General features: G+C 41.3%; 1 protein-coding gene across 7 annotated transcripts in view; it reads left to right on the top strand.

Annotated features, from left to right (window-relative positions):
- The window catches only part of CDK14 (cyclin dependent kinase 14), a 417778-nt gene that overhangs the window by 339507 nt on the left and 61974 nt on the right, over positions 1–16297 (top strand). For all 7 annotated transcript variants that reach the window (XR_008309633.1, XM_053260459.1, XM_053260458.1 and 4 more), the window contains one exon: positions 8172–8315. Coding sequence is in view for 6 of the 7 variants with exons in the window: in XM_053260459.1 (XP_053116434.1) it covers positions 8172–8281 (110 nt within the window). In the remaining variant the exon portion in view is untranslated. The remainder of the gene's footprint in view (positions 1–8171; positions 8316–16297) is intronic.

Below are 16297 nucleotides of genomic sequence, written 5' to 3'. Positions count from 1 at the left end.
CTTATGAGGAGTTGCCTCATGTGGCTTGACTGCTAGAACTGCAACATCATCACTGTCAGGCTCTGAACTGCCAGTTATAGGATCCTTTAGGAACAGGAAGAACTATAAAAGACTTCCTGTTTGGGCTAGGATTTTGCCTGAGAAACAAGGTCTCCTTGGCATGACAATCTGATTCCTGGCTTGACTCTTTGGTCCTGACTCCTTGGCTGTGACTTCTGGTTTCAGCCCTGGTTCCTAGCTTGTTGCTGACTCTGACTCCAGTATTTCATGCCATTGCTCCCCATAGCTTTGACCTGACAGTTATAAAGTCACTAGCCGACCCACACAGAGCATCTGTGCGCTTTAGGGCCGGCTGTTTTCCAATCCCTCCTGCCCTGGTCTCTCTTCTCTCCCTCCCTCCAGGCCCGCGCTCTCTTGCCCTCTCTCCCGTTCCTCCCCCCTCCCCCCACACAGAGTCTCACCGGGCTGCAGGTGGCCAAAAAGGGCCCCGCCGCCGCCGTTCCTCCTCTCTGACGGCGAACAGGGAAGCCCCGCCACCCAATTCCTTCCCGCCCATTCTGCGCCCCACCGCCCGTTCCCCACTCACCCCTGCAGGCACTGCCAGGGCCAGTCTGTCCTGCTGCCTCACGCCTCCTCCCAGCCCAGGCCGCGGCTGCAACGGCTGGGCTAGGGCTCTGGCCACCTCCTCCTCATAATGGCCCGCAGTGGCCGCCGTCGCCGCCTCCTCACCGCAGCTGCCACCATTTCCCCCCACAGCTGCAGCTCAATTCAACGGCCTCCTGCCGCTCGCTCAGCCAATCACAACGGCTCCCGCCACCCAGCAAATCCAGCACCTCCGCTGCCCAGCCAATCCGCTGGGTTGCCGGGATGCATCCCCACAGAGGCACGTCTACGGGAATTAAATATATGGATTGTGACACATTCAAACAAAGCCATATTTACACGAATAAGGGGTGTTTTTGGTGGCAGAGATTATCTTATACCCATTTGATATTAATAGAAATTGATTTCACTTTCAGATTTCTTTTTGCCAAATATGCTCTTTTGGACAAATATGCTCTTGAATTGTATGTTGTGCTAATACATGTGAAATGCATTTACATGTTCATTTTTGCTTAGTGAACTCTTTCCCCCCCAAATATTTTCCAATTGTACTGTCTGGAAATCTTGAAACTGGTTCAGACATTACATTTAAGTCTCTAAGTCTCTATAGATCTAATGAATGACTGAAAGCTAATAGTTATCAGCAGACAGCTACTTTTGTGATCATGGAGGCAAAAAGGTTGCTGGTTATTAATTCTGAAGACTGAGTTCATACATTACTTGGGTGTGTGTGTGTGTGTGTGTGTGTGTGTGTGTGTGTGTGTGTGTGTGTGCTTGAACAATTGAGCCAACTTGTAGCAATGAGATTTCAATCTATCATTTATTTTGGCCTAGTGACTATAAAACAAATGACATATAATGTGTGATTCAGCCCTTGGGCATTTGGAAAGTATGTGTTCCTTGAACCCTATTGTCCAAAAACAGCCTTACAGCTCACTATTTCAGTCATTTCATCCTTCCATCATGATCTTTAAGGCAACCATATAACTTTCCATACAGATTCCTTGTGAAGGAAATAATGTACAAATAGCTCTAATCTTTTCCTTGGACCTTGTCTTCCTCCTTGAGGAGGTTTCTGGAAAAACGAAAAGAAGGCTCTAGACAATTCAGGGTTTATTTTCCCTCACTGTCCTCTTGTAGTCTTGGGCAGTGTTCCCTCTAACAGGGATTCCCAGATGTTGTTCACTACAACTCCCAGCATCCCCAGGTGCAGTGACCTTTGGCTGGGGATTACAGGAGTTGTAGTCCACAACATCTGGAAATTCCTGTTAGAGGGAACACTGGTATTGGGTAGGAACTATCATGGATGTTACTGTGGACCAGATTTTTGCACCTCTTCCCCTGTCTTCTCCTCCCCAAGTATCTGCTCTAGGACAAACTCTTTTCTTCAAGAACTAAAAAAAATCACTCTCTGAGTAAACATATTTTTCCCCACCCAAAAAATGCTAATAAGTAGCAGCATCCTTCATAAACCCAGTGCAAGGTTTATGAAGGATGCAATACACCCTCTTCTTGGCCCATTCAGTCTTTTGTCCACTGCATAATGCAGTCAGAATTTGCACAATATCCAGGCGCAGTTTCATGAGCTTGTTGAGAAATTGATCATCTTGCTGAAAGTAATGGCGTGATTTGTTAGTTTGTGCCTACTCGACATTAGAAAGAGCAGTTTGTTTTTCTGTTTAGTCAGGGCAAAAAGAAATAACTAAATATCACTCTGCATTGGTGACATCTCAATCCTGTCTGACTGTACAATTTAGTCTAGCCAGGATTTTGATAGTCTATGAATTCTGAATTCTGTAGTAATACTTCTTCAGTTAATATGGACTTATTACCCACTTGCCACTTAGTTTATCAGTCGGTGGTTAAATCCGGTTCTATCAGTGAAGTAAATGCCTACACATTATCACTGTGCAGCAGGCTGCCAACAGAGACAGTCTTGTCCTAGTCATTAACAAGCACAATGTATGCAGAACACCAGAGGGGAATTAAAACCACAAAAAATACCTCAGGGTGGTATTTTTAATATGAGAATTTAATTTGTAATTTCACAGATTAAGAATTTTGGCTGCATTAATCCTTTTATCAGCTCACAGCAGGTTATTTGCAGAAGCATAACCATAAGGCGATATTCATTGGCAGAAACACGTCTTTGCATAACGTTAAACATCAGGAGCAGTGAAACCTTTTGAAGGGGGAGAATAAAGATGAAAAATCATTATATTTTAAGGCAAGGTTCTGCTAAATGCCTCCAGTAAAATTTTTGAGTTAGAAAAACACTATTTCTGTGTCTAGTAGATAATTATTATGGAGCATAAATCCAGATGCAAGAAAGAACAATCCCTGTATCAAATACTATAATTGTCTCCAGTTGGTGCACACAGATAGAAAATGCAAACATATTTTAAAAAACAATGAAGTTGTATATTTTTGAATTTTTGAGAAATGTTTACACCATGAACTACTACTTTGTCCATGTACCTGAAAGTATTCCCACTACTTAAATATTGCATTAATTTAAATTGAGGATACCATACAACCAGTACAATTCAAGACAGGAATCACTGATTTGTATTCAAGCTATAAGATGATGGTGTATCATCATGGAATTAATATATGTACGTACACACATGGCTTTTTAAAAAACAACAACAGAGAAGTCTTTGGGGTAAATCGTTAAAACCCAGTATGTAAAACCTGTATTGCATTTATAAAACTATTTCTGAAATTAAATTTGTGTATTGGTTGAGCATACTATAAGTATTAAGATGATACAGTACATATAATTGATCAATGTAAACATTGAGTCTCACAAGAGGCTGCCGTGTGTGTTTGTATTGGTGACATTCCATGAACTGGGTGTAATATTTACTGAGCATATGCTGGGCTGGCTTGTACATATCATCAGTTGCTAAGCTCCTAGGCATTTCCAATTAAGAACACTGAAAGGGCAATATCATCTATTCCACTAGCACTTGGTAGGGTTGCAATGAAGTCCTTGGGAAGGATATTTAGATGCCATGATGTGTCTATAGCTACAAAGATTAGACTCATTCAAACAGTGTTTTTCCCCGTGACTCTATGGATGCGAAAACTGGACTTGAAGAAGCAAGATAGAAAAAGTATTAACGCTTTTGAACTTTGGTGCTGGAGAAGACTTTTGAGGATACCACGGACAGCTGGGGGATGGGGGTGGGGGAATAGATCGTAGAACAAATCAATCCAGAATTTTCACTCAAGGCACAAATGAGCAGGCTCAAACTATCATACTTTGGACACATTATGCAGAAACCCAGCTCCCTTGAGAAGTCCATAATGCTGCAAAAAGTTGAAGGAAATAGGAGAAGACGACGAGCAGCAGCAAGGTTGCTGGACTCGATTACAACAGCAATGAATGCAGTCCTGAGACACCTTAAAGGCCAAGTTGAAGACAAATCATGCTGGAGAGAATCTGTGTGGTCGCTAAGAGTTGACACCGATTTGATGGCACTTAATCCAACAATTAATCAATTCCACTTACCCTACTTAAGTGTTGTAATATGAAAACTGAGGTCTTATAATATTTGTACTAGCATCTAGTAGACAAATATGTGTTAAAATTCCTGAGGCTAGCATAAATGTCCCTTCCATTATTATTTATTTTGCTATAGTAGTGTTTTGCTATAGTAGTGTTATCATATTCATCTTGAGCATGAGAGAGTAGGTATGTGCATAGCTTTGTAATGCATGGTTTCAATGGGGTGAAATAGCTTATAGAGGGATTGAATAGGGTTTATATGAAACACTTCGTTGGGCTAAGAGATTAGACAAAATGTTTTTTGGGTTCTATCAGCCCTAAGATTCTAGGGTGCTATCGATTGGATCTCTCCTGATATGAAGTTGGTACACTAACACTCATTTCAAGAACTTCTATTATACATGAAATGGGATAGCAGATTACATAAGTTGATTGCATGTTACATGCCCTGAATTGTATGGAAAGGTGTGTATTTATGTTGGGCAGAGGTAATAATCCTCCAAAACTCTGAAACCGTTGCCCACATCCACTGATTCATAGGAACATAGGAAGCTGCCATATGCTGAATCAGACCATTGGTCTATCTAGCTCAATATTGTCTTCACAGACTGGCAGTGGCTTCTCCAAGGTTGCAGGCAGGAATCTCTCTCAGCCCTAGCTTGGAATTGCTGTCAGGGAGGGCAGCAAACTACATACAAAGGCAACCCCACATAGAGGCAACCCCACATTTTTCCAGGGAAAACCAAGGAGCAGAATAGGCTCCAAGAAGCTAGAGAAGACATTTAGGAACTATCATGCCACTGTTTCTGTGTTCCAGAGTTTCATCAGGGCCTCAACAGAGTCGCCAGCTCTGGACACTGGAAACTGCCTGAGGGCTGTCTGGAAACTGAGTGGAAACATAAGCATCTGTGGGCAGACCATTTGAATTGATCCACCCTACCCCGCTCAGGGGTTAGATAGAGCAGTCAAACTAAACCACTAGCAGATGACGATGTGTCCATGACAAAGGAGTTATCTCAAATTCCCCCACCTCCAGATCATTTATTCCCTGGTTCCCAGCAAAAACCGGATCCAGAGTATGTCCTGCCACGTGGGTAGGATAGCAATTGAGATAGACCCATTTTTGCCATGCAGCCATGAAAACCTGAACCGCTCCTTTAAGGGGGGGCCTCAGCATGGACATTGAAGTCCCCCAAGAAAATATGCTTCGGGTAACCCAAAGCCATCTCCAAGGTTATCCCTGTCAGCTCTGGTAGAGAGTCTGAAGTGCAGCAGGATGGTCGGTACACGAGCAGAATCCCCAGCCTTTCTCAGAGGCCCACCCTCAAGGACAAACACTCATTTTCTAGGTTCACATAACGTATGCTGCCATCATAATCCATTTTCAGGAATGTTTTCTGTCAACTTTGGTTGATACAACAGCTGTGTCTGTTCCTTGAAGATAATGATCGCAGAACTGTGGTGCACTCTCTGACAATATCTAGGCTTGACTACTGCAACACGCTCTATGTGGGGTTGCCTTTGTATATAGTTTGGAAACTACACAGTCAGGGCGGTCCCTAGGGGGGTGCGGGGTTGGCGGCAAATCAGCATCTGTGGAGCCCCCTTAACATTCCGTATGATTACAAAATCATACTGGTTGATGACATACTGTGTAAATAGTGTGAGTGGGTGAGGTTTTTGGATATGTCCAACCAGCTTGTGCATTTGTAAAATGCATTTGTAAAATTTGTAAAATAGTGCATTTGTAAAATGTGGTTTCAAGTTTTATACCAGTTATCCAACACTACCCCACACATCTGTTAATGGGATGGGAGGCTAAACCATTGATTTGAGGAAGCCAAAGTCAAAATTAGCTACATTATTTTCTTATTTATGGCAAGCTATTATTTAACTGTACCGGCTTGAAACAGTTACATAATAGCTTACCATCAATATTACCTAGCCATTTAACTTCTACTGGCTAGAGGAAAAGGCCTTCAAAGCAGCTGGAAGCCTAAGAAATGTATGCTTCACATTAATGCATCAGTGTACACATGTGTAAAGACACACAGCATCTTTCTTGATACACACTTCCACAACATCCCCAAATGCCACAGCTATGAGAAAGTCAAATAATACAAAATAAGATAAGATATATGTCAATACATAGATAACAAAAGCAGGGAGAAGTTAAAAGCACAACACATGCCCCTTGCTTCACAGTTCTCACTCAGACATTCTGGATTGCAAACAAACTTGAGCATAGTCCATGTACAAATAAAATAAAGTTTATTTAGATGTTTACAGTTAGCCCTACTTTCACTAGTTCTGAAGTACTCTATGGATAGAGAGAATTCTTCCTGGCAGCTTTACTGCAGTAGGAAAAATTATTAAAAGTCATGAAACAAGCCTCTTATAGGACTATATGTATGCAGGGGTGGGGGGCATTAAACACAAACAATTTGGCCAAACCATTTCATTGTCAACATTCAGAGCTCTCCCACCCTACCCTATATCTGTACCCAATATCAAAGCCCTGTGCCAAGTCATTCCAGGTGATCTAAAGGGTGGGGCAAAAAGTGTGGTGCTTTTACCCTTTTTTATGAAGGCAAAGGGCAGATTCCTTCACATGGGTGTGGAATGATGGTTCAAGGTGGGGGGGGCTGCCATTCCAAAAGTGTTTGTAACTTTCTGCCATGAAACAAGCCACTTATAGGACTTTTTGAAAATATATTTTTAGAAAAAAATCAAAAATCATCAAACACAATTTGTCCAAATCATTTCAGTTTCAATATTCAGAGCCCTCCCATATATATGTGCCCAATATCAAGGCCCTATAGGAAGCCATTCCATAAATATACAAGGGTGGGGGGGTTATGAAAAAAGGGAAATCTCATATGTTCTGTTGCTGGCTCTGAGGCGGAAGGAAGGCTCTCTCAGCACAGCCCAGGGCTGCAGGGCAGGGAGGGCAGAGGGTTTGCACAGTGTTACTCTGCCTCACATAATCACCCCCACTTCACCACTCTCCTCCTGCTCTCACTGCCTCCCCATGAGCTCCTTTGAGTGCCAGAAAGAAGGCAGGAATGGAGGAGAGAGACAGAAATCTAAAGGAAAGCAGCTGCCAACAGAAAATGCTTGAGCCTTAACTGGGTGGAAGAAATAAATCAACACAGCAGGAGAGGAAGAGTTCTTTGGTCCCTCCCTTTCCTCCCATTTGCGTCTCTAGGAAAGTAGATTCCTTTACTTAACCCTTAGATGGATGATGCCCACCAGGGAAACAAGCTCCACCCACCTGTTGAAGCTCCACCCACCCGTTGAACAGCTGAGAATCGGGTTGGGGAAAGGGAGATGTAGTAGTGCTTCTCTCCTCTCCTGCAGGGAGACTTTAGCAGCCAAGTCTGCATGTGGCTCCTGCAGGCTGCAGAGCTACAGATCAGCCGAGCTGGGGGAGGGGAAGGAGGTTAATTTTTGCAGGGCCGGCTGCTCCTCTGCGGGACCTGTCCCAGCACAGAGCCTGAGGCAATCGCCCTGCTCGCCTTGCCCTAAGGATGGGCCTGTACACAGTACCATTGGCAAAAGCACCAGCTGGACTGGTCTCCAGGGTTTCTTGGAGATAACATATTATGCATGTTTTTTAAAACATTGCATTGGCTGCCAATAGGTTTCTGGGCAAAATACAAAGTGCTGGTAATTATCTTCAAAGCCCTAAATGACTTAGGACTGGGTTACCTGGGAGAGTGCTGCCTTCTCCATGTCCGCACCGCATATTAAAGTCATTAAGAGAGGTCTGTCTCCAGATGCCGCCAGCTCATCTGGCAGTGACTCGGGAGCGGGCCTTCTCCCTATAGACATTCAGGGCATGTGTGTGTGTGTGTGTGTATGAATGACATACAAACACACTATTTATTTATTTATTTAGCTAGCTAGCTAGCTAGTTAGTTAGTTTTCATAGATTTTAGGATACAAGTTTGGGCTGTGGGGGAGAGGGATGAATTTGTATAGGGTTTTACCACTTTTCAAAAACAGAAAATTAAAAAAACCGTATAACCTGAATTCCACTTCTTCTCCACAGTGTCTTCTATTTTTTCTGTACCGAATGTAAGATTACAACCAGAGGCTGGAGAAAGCATGAAAGTCTTTGGAAAAAACAATATTTATGGCAAAGGTCTAATCAAACATTAAGCACTGAGGAACATTTTGATTTCCCACAATTCAGGTAAGAATGGCTCATCTAAAATTGTTACTTTTATGTAAAACTCTGCTCATGCTGTATGAACAAGCATGCTGTATGAACAAGCCCTTCTGTTAGCAGATAAAAACGTTTCTCAAGATTTGCCTCCAAGTGTATATTTTGTGTGCTAGATAAAGATCAAGCTGTGAAGAGCCAGAAGTTTCTAGATTCTGAAAAGATAGACCACACTCTCTGGGCCGTAGGAAGTTGAAGTTTCACAGCCAGCACTTAGCACAACTGGAGTTATTCTATGCCATGAAGCAATGTAACTATGGCTCTCACATTTCCTCCTGTGCTTTGCCCACTGCTTTGCCATTAAGAGGCAAGCCCAGAAGGGCTCAGCACAAGATAGGCCCTCTGAGTGGTTGTATCAGAGCTCTATGTAAGTGGTTGAGCCTAGGCTCAGACAGACCACTAACCAAAGACAGTTCTGAGTTATGTTGTACTTATTTCTCCAACTATGTGTATTTGAGAACTTTCCAGTGAGTTGTAAGCAATAGTTTTGTTATTAGATGCTATATTTCCTTGAGGGTTTCCTTCTCTGTGATAGTGCTGGTCTGAACACATTTGACTGCAGAACTTTTGCCACACGTTTAATTTGGGGGGCTTCAGGTATGTTCAGGGTTCAAAAATCGGATGCTTTCGTGGTGAGTGACCCACAAAAGTTTCAGTAACTCTTGCAGATGGACAACTTGTGTTCAGTGGCAGCATTTTCCTTGCCTTTGCGTGGAAAAAAAAAAAAGCTGTTGCTGTGTGGTTCTGTGAGCAGTATCATCACTAGAAGCATCCCTTATGTCTCCAACAGCCCACTCTTACCAGTCACCATTTTCTATTCCTTGAATACACTGGAAAATTATGCTACCTCTAGAACATTAAATGAAGCTACCTCTAATATATCATAAAGAGGGAAATTGTACCCCACACACACACCCCCGTGAGTACAGGAGGCTGATTCTTTGCCCCAGGATCATGTGGTCACTTCCAGCCCTCTATGAACCGTGAATATGTAGATTTTAACCCATTAGTATCCACGGATACTGGAAATGGGTGTCTATTAAAATTTAATGTGTGTTTTTATCTATCGTGATTCTTATCTGTTTTTATGAATTTTAAATGTTTTGTTTTATATTATGTTTTAATCTGTACACCGCCTAGAGATTTCTATAATAGGCGGTATAGAAATGCAACAAATAAATAAATAATAAATATTAGACACCTGCGGATACATGGAACCATATCTACATGCTACATCAATAGCATGGCATCATTTTCCAGAAGAGAAAATGGCAGCTGGCAGGAACTTGCCACAGATGAGATATCAGTGCTTCTAGTGCTGCTGTCACTGCCCATAAATCCATCAGCTTTCTCCCTCAAAGGAAATGTCACAGTAGGTAATCACCTCCTTATCCTGCAAATTATTGAAGCCATGAAAAGGATTACTGCTCCCTATTCTCACAGTCCTCAAAGGTATAGAGCCAACACAACTTTGTGAATGCTTTCATCAATCACCAATCCTAGGCATTCTGTACCTGAGCACTACTGGTGAAGAGTTTTTGGAAGCACTAAGGGAAATGCATGGTATAGGCATAAAACTGTTTCACTATTTACAGTATTTCCCCAGTTAACGGTGGAGATTATAGTTCTCTGCAGGGCGGGACTGGGGCTCTAGAACTGGAAATTCTCTATACGGTCATCCCTTGCCAACCATTTTGAGTATATGTGAATCAGAAATTGTGACAAGTCTTGCCAACTGCGACCCAAGTATCCTCGGTTGGCGAGGTTTTTTAGTTATTGGGCGGGGGGGGGTTTCCACGATATTGGGGTGTTCAGAGGTTCAGTCTACTCATTCCTCTTGGTGACCCTTGCTGACCTTGCTGTCTCTTGCCGATTTAAAATGCCTTTGAGTGATCTTGGGAGGTTCAGAAAATGTCCAGAGGTTTGATCTGCTCATTCTTCTTGGTGACTCTTGGCGATATTACAGGATTTTTTTGTGTTTGGGGTTTTTTTTAGCAATTTTTTGTATTTTTTCCTTTATTTTTAGGTCATTCTGCAGTCATGGTTCCCCTAACCCCCTGTTTCCCATAGCCATCAATGCCTTGCCAACTGTGGGTTTGCCAATGGCTAGGTTTTGCCAGAATGGAACACTGTTGGTTGGCAAGGGATGACTGTACTTCCAGCATTCTAGAGTCCCCAGTATTCTTTGAGGGAACTGTAAAAGTAGTATAAAGCCAATAATGTTGCAGTGTAGATATGTACTGTTACTACCTTTGCAGGGCTATGTGCAACTGAATGATAAAGTGGGTCACTTTGCTTTCTGCCAACAAGAAGTGTAAATAGTGCATAGACGGACGAAACTATCTCGTCCTCCTTCCTTTCCCTGCTACAAGGGAAAAACTGGGAAGGTAAAACTGGGAAAGAGTGATCTTGCAGTAGGTTCCTGGAGGAGTCATTCAAAAGCTTATGGTAGGCTGCTGGTGGCATAAGGTACCTAATGGACCACTGTTCCCTCTAACAGAGATTGCCAGATGTTGTTGACTACAACTCCCAGAATCCCGAGCTGCAATGGTTTTTGCTTGGGGGGATTATGGGAAGTGTAGTCAGTAACATCTGGGAATCCTTGTTAGCGGGAACACTGTAATGGGGTATCTTCTGCCATATGAACCTGCCCAGATGCTAAGAGCTGCATGAGCCTGCCTGAATGCTAAGATTTAAACTTCTGTTCCATCACCATTAGGGCTCAGTCAGCAGTGACCAGGGGAGTACCTTCTACATAGTGTGCTATTGCATGTGCTTCCCCTGGTAGCCCTACAGAACCCCTCACTAGCCAACCTTTCACCAATATTTTAGACACATTAATTCAGTCAAGCCTATTGTGTCTGATTAGTTCTTCTGGCCTGTCATTACTTCTGCTACTATAATCAGTCTCTGTGTTCTTGACAATTTCCAAATTGTGAGTTTGCTTCTATTGTATTTTTATGATATTTAGGAAAATTGTATTGGGTATTGATTGTTCACTGCTTTTGAGTGCATCTTGTGGATGAAGATAAATACAAAAAATAATAATAATAGGGCCCCAGTCTAGTGTGGACATATATTAGATGTGAGGGTTGTTGGGGTTTTTTTTTAGAAGTACAGGGTATCAGAATATGCATTGTCAAAGTATGTTTACGATGGGCTTCACTGCCCATCAGATTGGCCAGTAATAAATGGTTCTGGGGTCCTGAATTACATCCGCAAGAACAGAAAACTGAGTAGTTCAGTTATAGAGGAATTTGTTCACTGATCATAGGAAGCTATGCTTGTGACAGGTTAACATATGCAACACAGATGATTCCTAGCAAGCTGAGCAAAAGACTGCTCAGGACAATTGCCTGCAACTGCTAAGGCTGAATATAAAATATGTCACATTAACCAAACAAGATACTGTTGGGACAGCTCCAACTTTCATGGTGCTTTTCCACCCTATCAAGTGCTGTTCCTCTTTTTTTTTTTTTTTTACACAGGATAAATGTCTTCTGTTAAATAGGTAGTTTTATTTTAATATTTGTATTTATAAACTGCTTTGGGAACTTTTGCTGAAAAGTGGTATATAAATATTTGTCATATTTCTATTTGTATCACCACCCCTTAGTTGAAAATACCTTCTTAATTATATTCTAACATTACAGTGTATATTATATGTTTTTGACTGTATGAATAAAAGTCACCGATTAGCTGTAGCAGCAATGAACTATACAGTATATGAATTTTATACCAGTATTGGGTTGCTTGATTTAAGCAGCCTGCACTCTAATGAGGACAGGACAGCCTGCTGGAAAGATCACAACTACTGAAAACATCAGCCATCAGCCTGCCCTAATTATTTCACATGTTTCTCTTAAGCAAGCTATTTAAGACTTTGCAATGTCAGAAATCAGGCTGCCTTCAGAACAGGCTCGCTTATGTCTTCATTGACTAGGTGATTCTTACTTTTCCCCAAAGCTGTGTCCCTGTAGGCATCTCTCAACTTTACCTGTTCTAATGTGACATATCAACTAACTATTGCAAGTAAATTTAAAATGTGCATGTTGTCCTGAAGGTTTGAAAGTATGTGACAGAGCAAAATATGCAGTTTTTTAAAAAAAATCTGGGGATTATTTACCCCTTGCTGCTCTTGTATTCTTAAATCCCTCTGTCTCCACCCAGACAGCTTTTAAAACATTGGACTAAATGTGGAGCTTGTGTCAATAGCAATGTGTCCCTTCCTGACACGGTATTTGCTGTTTGACTTCTTATTTTCATACACAAAATAATAATATAGCCCGTTCCAAATGTGCTTAAGAGCTGCAAAAAAAAATGTGTGATTGTTCACTATGACATTGTAGGAAAATATGTCTTGTGCAGCAGCTCTTAATATTTCAGAATAAGAAGATGGTTGGCTTAGTTAGCAACTGTGCTAGGCCCCAAACCACCATTGTCTTACATCTGTGTCATTAAGCCACATCCTTAATGAGTTCACCCAATAAAGCACAAGTTAGTCATTATAGAAAAGAACATCTTTATGCATGGTCATTAAATCCTGTGGATAAAGTCAACACAAAAAGAATATTATGGCACCTTAAAGGTCAAGAGATGTATTATGACAAAAGCTTTAGTGAACTAGTGTCTACTTCATCCAGTGTATGATGTATCCTCAGTTGGCAGGGGTGTGTTCATGCATATTGTTGGAGGTTTAGTTGTGTAATTTCTTATTAGAAGCAGTATAGGCAATAGCTATTAAGTTTTTAGCTTGACTAAACATTGGCCTACTATCTTATAGCTGCTAATCAGGCAGGCCTGATTAGCAGCTATAAGATAGTAGGCCAATGTTTTGCTGCTTCTGCCTGGAAATGTTTTGCTGTTAACTGTGCTGATAAGTGGTAAACAGGTAGTGGTCAAATTTCAACATGGAGGCAGATAAACCATTAACCACAGACATCCTGCGCATGATGTAATATGCATAACAAAATTGGGGAGAAAAGTAAAATACCTAAATGGGAATTCCAGTCAGAAAGCAGTAAACAACTATATAACATTGAGGCTATAAAAATAATTGTATTAGATTGCACAGGGTCCTCAGATTTCACTGGAAGCAGGGGCACCTTCTGTCAGTTGAATATCCTTGTTATGGTGCCTACTATTCTGATTGTGGTGAGTTCTGAAATAAAACCTTGCAAATAAGTAATACTCATCTTTCTTGGTAGGTTCTGAAAAAAGCATTGCTTGTCAGTAGCAACCCTGGTGACAGTTAGGAAACTTTGCCTAGATTTAAACTGTTATTTTGATTTTGGGTGTTTTGCTTTGAGCACTGGGCACTGATCTAATGAACCATCTGATCTAATTTTAAATTAAACATTCTTACAATATTGGAGCAAACACATGTATGTATATATCTATAGGTAAAGGGAAAACTTGCAAAAAGGCTGTGATATGCAATAGGTACAGTCTGTGGTATTTCTGTGCAAAGCTCAAATGATTGTGGTGTTGACCTGTCAGGTGTGATTTCAAAATCAGAACCCCATTTAGCAATTTGCTGCTTGGATTAATCTTAGACCAACTCATGATCTCACAGCTTCCATTCCAAAATGAAATGTTCTTTTGAGGGCATGTAAAATTGATAGTAAAGCACCTGATATGGCCCCCTCCCCTTTTTAAAAAAATGAGGGATTGGAGCTTAAGCCTACTGAGAAACCACACCCTCTAACCTAGATGTCTGTGGCTGGTAGTGATTACTTAGTTGCGAACTAAGGTCACTCTGCAACGTGCTCAGAGTGATTCCCTACTTATTAGTCCGTGGGTTCCACAACCGAACCCTTTCTATAAATCATTAATAACCGAGTGGTCTTTTTGTAATCTCATCCTGGAAATGAGATTGGCTAGATAGATACATGAGATGGTTTCTAACCAAAACTGCATCTCTGAGCCTAATTGTGAATTTCTGTGTCTTTTGTTTTCCCCCAGAGGCAATTCTGTTCAGGCAGTCTAGAAATTTACTTTCAAAATCTTGCATTGTGCTAAGCCTATTCTCTTTACAAATTGACTCCAGTATGGGCAGAAAGATGATGTGGTTGTTCAGTATTATCTCAGTTGCATATTATGTTTGGTGGGCAGTATAATTACCAGTGTGATAGCAAAACTGCAAAAGGATTAACATGGCAGTATCCAAGCATTGGGGATGCCTTGTTAAAATCACTTTCTATTATCTTGGTTGGATGGTTTGCATATATGATTAGCCATGTGTTGGACAGCATAAGAAATATTTTGTCCCCTTGGTAGCATTTACTAGCATGTCTGTTCACCTCTCTGGCTTTGCACACTGTGTAAAGCACTCTTCCCAGCAGTCCTATGTAGCAACAATATTTTTGTAAGATTTTCTTTAGTCAAGCTGTGGGAATGCTATAGTCCAGCTGCGTCTGTGTCAGAGGGTATTGAGAAGTCATTCTAATTCCTCACCTCTGTATTTTTTCTAACCTCTGTCTCTCATCACTGTTGAATCTCCAGAAACAGCTTAAATATTGTGTCATTTGTTCCCAATTTGACCAACACTGGGTCATAGCACCTCAGTCACCATAGCGAAGTTGGACTGTGTGAAAAGGCTTTCTTAGACTGACTCTTCGCACTATTGAGCTGCATTTCATTACTGTACTTGTTAATATAACTAAACATTGCAGTCAAGCTATGGCATTTGTTGCTCTTCAGAATTTCTAAATTTATTGAAAACAAAACACTTTTGTGTGTGAAAAATGTTACATAATAGCACATTAGACCTAACATTTTAAAAAATATAACCTTAGAATAAAGCATACACAATACTGTGTGCATTGTAATTGAGAAGATTGGGGTGCCTTAGTATGAAAAATGTGTTTGTACAAGTCCTAATTTCTCTTGCAACTTCCTCTTCCCAATTGTGTATGCTCATGAATGCTAAGTGTCGCTTTAATTACTTCACTAATGCCACATCTGCATAAATTGGCACTAGTGAAAAGGCTAATATGTAGTTGTTTGGGGCAGCTGAAAGCAATCTAGGCCTTAGAATCCAATAACAGCAATGCAAAACGTAGTTGAAGTGGTTGTGTTCGTTTTGTAAAATGTTAAATTAGAGTGGGTGACGCAAAGTGGACATTGAGATCCTAGATTATTTTGGCTTCCATTAGCATTTTTAAAGCCCTAATTTCAGAATGTCAGCTGCATAATGGCTTCAAGGATGTATTACTACTGTCTTCTTTTTGTTAGCTTCAAAGGCATTAAACTGGTAGAAAATATCCTAATTACTATGCATATCAAATGCAGCCATACACTCATCTCAAAGCAGAAGCTTTATATTAGTTGCCTCTGTTAAACATAAATGGAATCAATAGATGAAATTCCACTTTGTATCAGCTCACATAAATGCATTGCTATTAGCTCAGGGCTGCACAAGTCTTCTTGGACTACAACTTCCATCATCCCCAGCCACAGTAGCTGATAGTCAGGAGTGCTTGGAATTGTAGTTCTGCAGGAGTGCCAACGTTGTGCATCAGTGGATCCAATATTCTTATGTTGCATGATGGAATTGATGCACGGTCTACAGGACAGCACAAGATTTCTGCCCACATAGTCCTGTGCCTTGAAATAGATAGTACACTTCCAGATTGTTGTAACTGTGGCATCGGGGAGTGCTTTTTCAGCACCTCTAGTCGCTACAGCCCTCTCTTGCATGGTTCTTCAGCCTTTACTGTTCTCTTCCAGTCCTGCATTTGTCAGTGCAGAACAAATGTAAGCTTGTAGACTGCATGGATGGCTTCCCAGTTAGTGCAAAAATATGTCAGGGAATTTCAAAGGCTATCTTAGAATTTCTGACATCATTGGGCAACATGCAGACTAGTTAGTCATGACTAAGCACCACTGAAAACAATTAGACAAGTGAGTCATGACCATCCACTGAAATCAACTAGACAAATGAGTCATGA

The sequence above is a fragment of the Hemicordylus capensis genome, chromosome 6 (assembly GCF_027244095.1).
Source record: "Hemicordylus capensis ecotype Gifberg chromosome 6, rHemCap1.1.pri, whole genome shotgun sequence".
NCBI lineage: Eukaryota > Metazoa > Chordata > Lepidosauria > Squamata > Cordylidae > Hemicordylus > Hemicordylus capensis.
Note: the sequence above shows the minus strand (reverse complement) of the source record. Positions and strands in the feature narration are given on the sequence as shown.